This window comes from Orycteropus afer, unplaced genomic scaffold, assembly GCF_000298275.1.
Source record: "Orycteropus afer afer isolate SDZICR_OR568_19922 unplaced genomic scaffold, OryAfe1.0 scaffold00046, whole genome shotgun sequence".
In the NCBI taxonomy this organism is placed as follows: Eukaryota; Metazoa; Chordata; class Mammalia; order Tubulidentata; family Orycteropodidae; genus Orycteropus; species Orycteropus afer.
In genome coordinates, this window is record NW_006921633.1 from 1,893,115 (window position 1) to 1,904,895 (window position 11,781).

The following is an 11,781-nucleotide window of genomic DNA, read 5'->3' on the forward strand; positions in this document are numbered from 1 at the left end:
TCCTGTTGTACACAGGGTGACTATGAGTTGGAACTGACTTGACAACACCTAACAACATATTCTGTACCTTCCACACTTCAATTATTAATGGACATTTGCAGTTGTTTCTTCCCATTTTGAGTTGTACCCTATCAACAAATGAAGGTCCTGAAAGGTTTACTCCAACCACATCATTAAGGTTGCCTCTCCTTTGAGGAGGCAGCTCTTCCCCAACGTTCTGAGTGCATTCCAAACTGAGGGACTTATCTTCTGGCACTTTATCTGACATAGCTTTACTGCTATTCATAAGGTTTTCAGTGGCTAATTTTTTCATAAGTGGACTGCCTCTTTCTTCTTCCTAATTAATCTTAATCTATAAATTCTGCTGAAACCAGTCTACCAATGGGTGATCCTGCTGGTATGTGAAATACTGGTGGCATAGCTTCTAGCATCACAGCAACACACAACCCACCACAGTACAACAAACAGATGAGTGGTGGGTATATATATTACATATTATACATATATTATGTGTGTGTATATATATGTATATGTGTGTGTGTGTGTGTGTGTGTGTATATATATATATATATATATGTATGTATGTATTTTAGAAGGCAGACCCCTTAAAGGCCAGATCTATGTATATATTATTTTCCCTTATGTAGCATTTGGTTCTGTGCATCAAATAAGGAATTTGTATATCTGATGCTAAAATAATTGGTGATTTCTGAGTATGGCTTCATTGAGTAGTTTTTAAAAAAACAGATACTCATTACATAACTCTTTTTCACTAATGAAATAAAATGATAGTTGTTTTAAACATGAATATCAAAAAGTCACTCGAGTATAGAACTATCTTAGTAAAATTCTGGGAAATACCCACTGGTAGAACTAGAAGAGCCTGGGTTAGTTAATTTTTTTTTTTTTTTTCAGAGGCAGCAGAATTACTTTATGTCATCCTTTTCATTTTCCAGCATCTAGAATACTACTATGTCAGTTACAAAAGAGAAAAGTAAGGTGGGAGTGAAGTTGCTTAGATTTTATAGTCTTTTGCTTTTGCCCTTATAGATGGTTGGGCAATCCTACTTCCGTAGTGATACTGCCTCGGAAACCCAAGGAGGGGTCGCTATGAGTCAGGGCTGACTCGACGGCACATAACAACAACAACAACTTATAGATGGTTAATTAGTAAGTTTCATTAATATTTGAGGCTTTGCCTGGAAAACATAGGATTATTATTAATAATAATTATTGCTATTATTAATTACAATTCTTGAGAACTAATGAGATTTGTCCTGCTGGATTTTAGACTTGCTTAGTACTCATTACCCCATCTTTCCCTCCAATTTCTCTGTTTCTGAATGGGAATGCCTACCTTGTGTCTGTTCTACCCACTGTATTTTAGAAGCAGGTAATTTGTATTCGAGGTCTCACAGCTCCACAGAGGGAAAGGAATTTTGCCCTGGGATGTGCAAAATATACCCAGAGTCTCACCCACACTTGATTTAGAAGATGAGCTTTTGGATTTAAAGTTGATACTGAATGAGTTAAGCCTTTTGGGGATGATATGACATGGAATGTTTTAGTATATGAAAAGGACATGAATTTGGGAGACCAAAGGATGGAATGTCATGGACTGAACTGTATCCCCACAAAATACACGTGTTAATTCCTGTTCGATATAACCCTATTTGGAAATAGGGTTTTTCTTTTGTTATATTAATGAGGCCATAGTAGTGTAGGGTATATCCCAAACCTAATCATTTACAAGTTACAAAAAGACCAGAACAAGTACAGCAACACCTGCACAGAAGGAGATCAACAACAAAGACAGATGCATCTATGAGGATTGCTGGCAGCTACCAGAAGCTAAAATAGACAAGGATTTAGAGATTTAGATTTAGAGCCAAACCACGAATTCAGACTTCAAGACTTCTGAATTGTAGAAAATAAACTGTCTATAAAGACATCCATTTGTTCTATTTGTGTTATACTAGCACCAGGTACTTAAGACAGTCACTGAAACAAAACTTTAAGAAAAACTTACCTGAACTGCACAACCCAGTATAAGTAAAAGCAGCTTTTTAACTTCTTCTGTGCCTTGTTCTGAAATAAAAACAATTACAAAGTACAACATTTTGTTCTATTTCAACTCTCTTTCTTATCATGTTGGGGGAATAACTCCTAGAGATAGTACTCGCAACAACCTGACCAAAGGATTAAGCCTATAAGGAAATAAAGTAAACAATTCAAAAAAGCAGATGGGTATGTGTATGTATGTGTGTGAGCATGTATTGTGGTGGTGCTTATAGGCAAGGATCTCAGTTGTGAAGTACAGTTATATAAAATAGACTTCAGACTTTGTGCAGTAAGTATTCCATCTATAAATATACCCCCTTTCCAGAAACAATTACACTACAACAGCCTAACAAATTCAGTACTACTAACAGACAGGCAGGAGCTCTGATAGAGTAATGCCTAAGGCACTTGACTGCTATCCAGAAACCTGGTGGTTCAAACCCAGCAGCCACTCCTCGGAAGGAAGATGGGGCAATCTACTTCCGTAGTGATACTGCCTCGGAAACCCAAGGAGGGTCCGACTTGATGGCATATAATAACAATAAGCTTAAAAGAAGCCAGACTTATTAGGAGTCCTTTTGGCTGACTTTGTGGCATGCCTTTATATTGTTGTTGTTATGTGCCGAGTCGGACCCGACTCATAGGGACCGCTCCTTGGATTTCCGAGGCAGTATCACTACGGAAGTAAATTGCCCAATCTTCCTTCCGAGGAGTGGCTGGTGGTTTTGAATAGCTAGCCTTCTGGTTAGCAGTCAAGTGCCTTAGGCACTACAATACCAGAGCCCCTTAACTGTGTTATAAAAACCAAAACCAAACCCACTGCCACTGAGTCGAATCTAAATCACAGCAACCCTTCCTTGGGTTTCCAAGGCAGTATCACTACAGAAGTAGATTGTCTAACCTCCCTCCTGAGGAGTGGCTGGTGGGTTTGAACCGCCAGCCTTCTGGTTAGCAGTAAAGTACCTTAGGCACTACACTACCAGAGCTCCCAAGCCTATTAGTGTTTCCTTTCTAAAATAGAGATCTTATATGATTCATCTATCTATAAAATTTAAATGGCCTTCCACTGTGTAGATTCATGAAGATCAAAATCTTAAATATCTGCTACAGTGAGCTATATTCAAATGTATGTAAAACACTGGATAAAAGCTAACGTCGGTAACAGAACTGGGGAGTACATGCTCTGTTCAACAGTATTCAATCTAGATTCTCTAAAGTATTCAGCTAGCCAAAAAGAGGTCACTTCTTTAAGCTAGAATTTCACCATCAGGCCTATCTATGACAAAGTTCAAACTCTCTTTTCAAACATTTCTTCCTATTGTCTACGAAACAACCAAACTTCTAGCTATAGCGAGCCACACTAATTACTACTCCCCAAATACACATACTATACACTCTTCTGCCTTAACTTCTGCTACTCCCTCTTTCTTCCATCATCCTTGTTCCCCCCTCCCAGTGACTCAAAAAAAAAAAAACAAACACCTCACTTCCATTAAACTGATTCTGACTCACAGCGACCCCCTTTGAGTTTCCAAGCCTGTAAATCTTTATGGAAGTAGATTGCCCAGTCTTTCTTCCACAGAGTGGCTGGTGGGTTTGAACTACCAACCTTCTGGTTAGCAGTCAATGTCTTAGGCAGTATGCCACCAGAGCTTCTTCCCTAGTGACAAGACTAATCATAACCACAGGCACAGTTCTAACACCTCTGTGTGTAGTCTTCTTTAATCCGACCACCAACGGTCCCCAACCCTCACTAATCTGCAAATTTTAAGAATAATTAATGGCTCCAAATTTGATCCTCCTTAACACTTTGTACAAGGAGTGTTGGTGGCATGATGGCACAATAGCATTTGGCTGCTAACTGGGGGTTGGCAGTTCAAACTAACCAGAAGTTCTATGGGAAACAAGACCTGGCAATCTACTCTTATAAATATTTGTTGTTGTTGTTGTTGTTATGTGCCATCGAGTTGGACCCGACTCATAGCGACCCCTCCTTGGGTTTCCAAGGTAGTATCACTATGGAAGTAGATTGCTCCATCTTCCTTCTGAGGAGTGGCTGGTAGGTTTGAAGCACCAGCCCTCTGATTAGCAGGCAAGTGCCTTAGGCACTGTGCTACCAGAGCTCCCTTATAAATATTAGAGCTTAGGAAACCCTATAGTGCAGATCTACCTTGTCCTATAGGGTCACTATGAGTAGAAATTGACTCAATGACACACAACAACATCTTTACATATCTCTGTTTTGTACTACTTGTTCCATAGTTTCCAGTAATCTGTATCTTTCTCATCAAACCACAAGATCCTCCAGTGTATGGATGAACCATTTACAAAGTAGATAATAAATGTAGGTGGAATTGAAAAGAATTATAACCAACCCAGAGTATTTCTAAAGATTATTTAAAGTCCTAATTCGTCTCATCTACTTGATAGCTCCCTTTATAAATATACATGCTTAACTTTAGCTTTTATTTGCATTTTATTTTTGTTTGTTTTGACCGAAGAAAGGATAGGGTTGGAAAAATATAGTTGATTCATGTAAGATGCAACCTATAAGGATAAGTCTACTGCTGAAACTGTTAGGTACCTGCTAATTTCTCCAATTGTTCAAAAATTAAAACCCTGAACGTGTCACATTTAAAATCTGTTAAAGGGCAGAAATATTTGGAGAAAATAATTTAAATGATTTCAGAAATTGCTTATCATCTTTACACCCAGAAATGGTTTAACATAAATTAAAAGATATCAATCAATTAGTAAAACTTTGAATTTAAACAACTTTCTCCATGGTAGTAGTATATGAACAAAAAACCTAGAAATTATTTCAAAATTATGTATTTTCTAAGTTTACAGTCTTTTATCCTTATAACTGCATTTTTATCTCCTGTATCTGTTATAATAATAAGACACAAAAACTTATTATAGATATGTATCAGTTTGGTGTAATAGAAAAGAACACTGGACTGAACGTAAAATACATGTCTGGCTCTACCTCCAATATACAAATATTCTAAGCTTCTTTTCTCTATATAAAATGGAACCTCACTTCCAACTTTCCTATGTTGTTGTTGTTGTTGTTGTTGTTATGTGCCCTCGAGCCGCACTTGACTCATAGCGACCCCTCCTTGGGTTTCCGAGGCAGTATCACTAGAGAAGTAGATTGCCCAACCTTCCTTTCCAGGAGTGGCTGGTGGGTTTGAACCACCAGCCCTCTGATTAGCAGTCAAGTGCCTTAGGCACTATGCTACCAGAGCTCCTTAACTTTCCTATGTTGTTGTTGTTATGTGCCATCGAGTGGGCCCCAACTCATAGCGACCCCTCCTTGGGTTTCCGAAGCAGTATCACTACGGAAGAAGACTGCCCAACCTTCCTTCCAAGGAGTGGCTGGTGGGTTTGAACCGCCAGCCTTCTGGTTAGCAGTCAAGTGCTTTAGCCACTATGCTACCAGAGCTCCCAACTTTCCTATAGGTTTGTGAAAAATCTATTTAGTTAATGTAAATGAGCAAGCTCTTGGTAAACAATATAAACCTAATTCCTCGCTTTCAGACTTTCTCATTATCTGACATTTCAAGCCTACGACAATAGTAAAATATTTACTATCTGAATATTTTGTACTTCAACAATGTACATCTGACAGTAATAAAGGCCAAAGTGTGAGGCAAGAGCAACACTGGTTGTGACAGTTAAGGTTATGTGTCAACTTGGGTGGGCCATGATTCTCAGGGGTTTGGCAGTTACACAATGATGCAATCATCCTCCATTTTATGATATGATGTGGCCACCCTCCATTTTCACATAACAATCTGGTCTTTGGAAACTAATCATACTGATAAGTGAGGAATGGGTATAGTATTTCACAAAGATAAGACACTGTTAACACATTATGCTTATTTTAATACTTACCAGAAAAGGGATTTTTGCCGATGATTAAGACATTTGGCAATGACATCATGATCAACTGCTGCAAAGTTTCCTGTAGAAAAACACTCCACAGTTGTTATATGGTAAATGTTGACTTTGTTGTAACTCATCAAGCTATAACTGAAGATCTGTATACTTCTTTGTAGGTATGCTTTGCTTTAATTAAAAAAATTAAGAGGAAAACAAAGATACCTAAGGTCTTAAATCTGTTCTAACTTTAGGGAATTAAATAATTAAAAGATAATGCCAGACGAACTTAAGATAATAATGTATAAAATGCCCTCAAAATAAAAGTATCCAAATTGAACTATTCTGATGTTTAATATTTGAAATCTGGGGTCTATATGTCTCAATAAAAGATCAAGCAAGTACACTCTTGTTTTTTGTTAAAAAAAAAAATGCCAACTAATATTAAAATTAAGAAAGTTACCTTATTAAAAAATCATGTCTTATGAACACATCTCATGGAAGTGAGCTCTTCCTCAGTAAATTATTTCTATCCTCTATCTACAATAGATGTTTTACTTCCTTTAACTTCTGTTAAATTTTTAATGAAAGAATCTATGCACATTCTGATAGTACAAGATGATTCAGAAATAAGTGAATGCTTTCAAAGGACTCATTTAAGGTAACACATGAAGTATGCACCTTCTGTTTACACCACCTCTTCCCTGATGAAATGAAGGAACACACTGTGCTTGCTATTTCAAATACTAGCAATGATACGCTACAAACAGTCTGGGATGAAATAAAAGTGCAAGATTGTTGAGTCTCATGGGATAAAGATTGATGGGTTTCATAGGATATTACTAAACCTTTGTAAGCGTATAGAAATAACTAACAGATTCTTTAAAAACTGGTTCCCACTATGTGCTCATATTTAACTAGCTAGCAAGGAGTAAGTTTTTTAAATTACTCAACTCTTTTTAATCATCTTTTATTTAATATTATGATAAGGAAGCAAATGGCCATGAAAAGGTAACTTGTACTGCATTTTATAGATGTGTAATTCTAGATTCCCCTCAATATAAGGAAAACAAAAATCCTCACAACTGGTCCAAAAAACAGCTTCAAGATGGATGGAGAAAAGACTGAAGTTGTCAAGGACTTCAGACTACTTGGTTCTACAATCAACACCAATGGAAGCAGCAGTCAAGACATCAGACAACGTATTCCATTGGGCCAATCTGCTGCAAAAGACCTCTTTCAAATGATGAAGAGCAAAGATGTCTCCTTAAAAACTAAGGTATACCTAACCCAAACCATGGTATTTTCAATCGCCTCTTATGCATGTGAGAGCTGGACAATAAATAAGGAAGATGGAAGAAGGGTCAATGCTTTTGAGTTGTGGTGTTCAAGAAGAATGCTAAGAGTGCCGTGGTATGCTAAAAGGACTAACAAATTTGTCTTGGAAGAAGTACAGCTGGAATGCTCCTTGAAAGTGAGAATGGTCAGACTTCGTCTCACCTACTTTGGTCATGTTGTCAGAAGGGACTGTTTCCTGGAGAAGGATAACATGCTTGGTAAAGTGGAGGGTCGACAAAAAAGGGAAGGCCCTCAAGGAGACACAGTGGGTGCAACAATGGGCTCAGGTACACCAAGGATCATGAGGCTGGCACAGGACCAGTGAGTGTTTTGTTCTGCTGTGCATAGAGTCGTTGAGTCGGAGACGACTTGACATCACCTGACAACAACAATAATTATTCTAGATTCACTGAAGGATTTTCCCATAGCCACTGGGTGGCATGATACTATATACTAATTAGATTTAACCTTTTGTCTGTAATTCAAAAAGTTTTAAAACTGTTTTACTTTACCATTTACTACAAAAACCAAACCCACTGCTGTTGAGTTGGATCTGACTCATAGCGACCCCTCTTTGGGTTTCCAAGGCAGTATCACTATGGAAGTAGATTGCCCAACCTTCCTTCCGAGGAGTGGCTGGTGAGTTTGAACCACCAGCCTTCTAGTTAGTAGTCAAATACCTTAGGTACTACGCCACTTTAAAGAACTATCACTGAAAAATATACACATTGAAAGAAAACTACATATTCAATGCATATCATGTTGCAATATTGTCAAAAATTGCTGAAATTACTTCCAGGATCAAAACAAAGTCTGCGTAACTGATAAATAAATTTTCCACTTAAAAGCAAGTTACCTCAGAATAAAATATGCTGTAGCTAAATATGCAAGACTGAAGTAGATTTAACTCATTCTAACTTTTAGTCTCTTTACCTTGCAGCAGAACAATGAAGACTAAAATGCAAATTAAAACCACAATGAGAATTCCACTTATAGGAAATATTTAAAATAGGCAAACGCATTGTTGTTGTTGTTGTTATGTGCTGTCGAGTCGGCCCCGACTCATAGCGACCCCTCCTTGGGTTTCCGAGGCAGTATCACTATAGAAGTGGGATTGCCCAACCTTCCTTCCGAGGAGTGGCTGGTGGGTTTGAACCACCTGCCTTCTGGTTAGCAGTCAAGTGCTTTAGCCACTATGCTACCAGAGCTCCTAGGCAAACGCATAGACAAAAAAATTTATTTAAGGCTTCCAGGGACTGAAAGGAGAAGGGAATGGGTGTTATTGCTGAAAGGACACTGAGTTTCTTCTTTGGGGTGATATAAAACTTTTGCAAATGAATAATGATGATGGTAGCATAACACGGTGAAAGTAAAGAATGTCACTAACTTGCACACCTAAAAATGGTTAGAATGCCACTCAGGAAATGATCAAATCTGGAGATCCTGGATGGGGTGGGAGGGAAAACGTGGAACAAAATCCAAAAACTCAATAATGACCGGAAGTATTGGTAGATGAAACTGGTGAGACTCCCAATACTATAGTGCTGGAATACATTCGGTGCCTGGAATAAAACTCACCCCCAGGGGTGGGCTCTCAGCCCGATAGTTAACAAGATGTACACTCAGACCACTCAACCCAGGATGATGCACCCACATACTCTATGTCAATACATCCCTTAGAGCGATAGACCATGGAACACCAGAGGACAAATATTCAAACTGAGGAAATGCAGCACAAACAGGAGTACATAAATATGAGGGGGACAGGGGGAAGGTTGCAGGGCAGGAGACTGGGTTAAGGTTGGACATGCTGAATGGGGGATGAAACTAAATGTACACGTTACGTTGAATGTAAAACAAGCTCTTAAAATAAAAATTTTAAAAAATGGTTAGAATGATAAACTTTTCCTATATATATATATATATATATATTTTCTCCTAATAAAATTAAGAAAAAACTATGAAGACTACCATTTTACATATTTAAAAGTAATCATAAATAAAAGAGGTAATTAAAAAAAAAGCATTCATTGTTCTATCTATAGTCTAGTTAATGGAACTAAAAAAATCAAAACAAAGAACTTTTAAATTCACCATCATAAGAGGACCCACCAACCACTTCTCGGAAGGAAGGTTGGGCAATCTACTTCCGTAGTGATACTGCCTCGGAAACCACAGTAGGTGTCTCTATGAGTTGGATCCGACTCAATGGCAGCGTGTTAAGACAAACTTGAACATTTAACTGATCCAGAATTATTAAAGAAGAAAGCTTTATCCTTTTACAAACTTCACAGATGAAAGGTAATAGTCATTTACACCACTTCTAGGTAACATGAGAATTGATAAATCAACTAGGAATCATCAACATATTTCCAAGACAATTTGTTTTCTCAATTTACCCTGTAACATTCTATGTTGTTGTTGCTATTGTTAGGTGCTGTGGAGTCACCTTCAACTCATAGCAATGCCAAGCACAACAGAATGAAACATTGCCCGGTTCTGTGCCAGCCTTACAATACTTGCTATACCTGAGCCCACTGTTGCAGCCACTGAGTCAATCCATTTCCTTGAGGGCCTTCCCCTTTTTCATCGACCCTCCACTTTACCAAGCATGTTACCCTTCTTCAGGGAATGGTCCCTTCTGACAACATGACCAGAGTAGGTGAAATGAAATCTGGCCATTCTCGCTTTCAAAGAGGATTCCACTGCACTTCTTCCAGGGCATATTCATTAGTTCTTTTAGCAGTCAGTGGTCTTCTCAGTATTATTTGTCAACACAATTCAAAAGCATCAACTCTTCTTCAGTCTTCTTTATTCACTGTCCAGCTCTCACATGCTTATGAGGTGACTGAAAATACCATGGCTTAGGTTAGGGACACCTTAGTCTTCAAGGAAACATCTTTGCTCTTCATCACTTGAAAGAAGTCTTTTGAAACAGATTCGCTCAATGCAATATGTTGTCTGATGTCTTGACTGCTGCTTCCATTGACTGTAGTACCAAGTAATATGAAGTCTTTGACAACTTCAATCTTTTCTCCATTTATCATGATATTGCTGATTGAAAGTCATCCTCACTTTCAGCAAGCAAAGTTGTGTCATCTGCATATCACAGATTGTTAATGAGTCTTCCTCAAATCCTGATGCCACATTTGTCTTCATATAGTCCAGCTTCTTGGATTATCTGTACAATCAGCATACAGATTGTACAGATTGAACAAATATGGTGAAATGATACAACCCTGACATACTGCCTTCCTGATTTTAAACCATGTAGTGTCCCCTTGTTCTATTCCAACAACAACCTCCTAGTCTATGTACAGGTTCCTCGTGAGTACAATAAGTGTTTTGGATTCCTTTTCTTCTCAATGCTATCCATAATTTGATAGGATCCAGACAATTGAATGCCTTTGCATAATCAATAAAACACAAATAAACTTCTTTCTGGAATTCTTTGCTTTCAGACAGGATCCATCTGACATCAACAATGATGTCCCTCATTCCACATCCTCTTCTGAATCTAGCTTGCATTTCTGGAAGTTCTGTCAATATATTGCTGCAACCGTTTTTGAATTATCTTCAGTAAGATTTTACTTGTGTGTGATATTAATGACACTGTTCGATAATGTCCACAACCTGTGCGATCATCATTTTTTGGAATGGGTACAAATATGGATCTCTTCCAGTCAGTTGACCAGGTAGTTGTCTTCCAAATCTCCTGGCATAGCCAAGTGAATGCCTCCAGCGGGGCATCTGTTTGTTGAAACATCTCAGTGAGTATTGTCAATTTCTAGAGCCTTGAATCACCAATTCCTTCAGTACAGCTTCAACTTCTTTCTTCAATACCATTGGTTCTTGACCATATGCCACCTCCTGAAATGGATGTACACTGACCAATTCTTTTTGGTATAGTGACTCTGTGTATTCATTCAAACTTCTCTTGATGTTTCGTGCATCATTCAATATTTTACCCATAGAATCTTTCAATATAGCAACTCGAGGCTTGAATTTTTGTTTCAGCTCCTTCAGCTTGACAAACATTGAGTGTGTTCTTCCCTTTTGGCTTTCTAACTCCAGGTCTTTGCACATTTCATTATAATTGACTCTGTCTTCTCAAGCTGCTCTTTGAAATCTTCAATTCAGCTCTTTCATCTTCTCATTTCTTCCATTTGCTCTAGCTACTCTCCATTCAAGGACAAGTTTCAGAGTCTCTTTTAACATCCATTTTGTTTTCTTCTTCCCTTCCTTTTTAATGACCATTTTTGCTTTCTTCATGAATGATTTTATTTTTTTTTAATTTTTTTATTATTGTGATTTGGGTGAAGATTTACAGAGCAAATTCACTTTCCATATAGCACTTTATATATACTTTGTCTCATGACATTGACCACAGTTTACCACAATGCAACAGCTCCCCTCCCTCTTCCTCCCCATAGTTACCTCTTCCCAGTGTCTATTCCTCCATGGACTCCTGCCCCCTAAGGTGTCTCCCTATGCATA

The 11,781-nt window shown here is 38.0% G+C and overlaps 1 protein-coding gene across 1 annotated transcript in view; it reads right to left on the minus strand.

Moving 5' to 3' along the window:
* Positions 1–11,781, minus strand: part of CCDC88A (coiled-coil domain containing 88A) — a 185,109-nt gene that overhangs the window by 118,849 nt on the left and 54,479 nt on the right. Inside the window, exons 4-5 of the mRNA XM_007938006.2 lie at positions 5,962–6,031; positions 2,030–2,088 (exon numbers count right to left, since the gene is read on the minus strand). Coding sequence (XP_007936197.1) covers positions 2,030–2,088; positions 5,962–6,031 — 129 coding nt within the window. The remainder of the gene's footprint in view (positions 1–2,029; positions 2,089–5,961; positions 6,032–11,781) is intronic.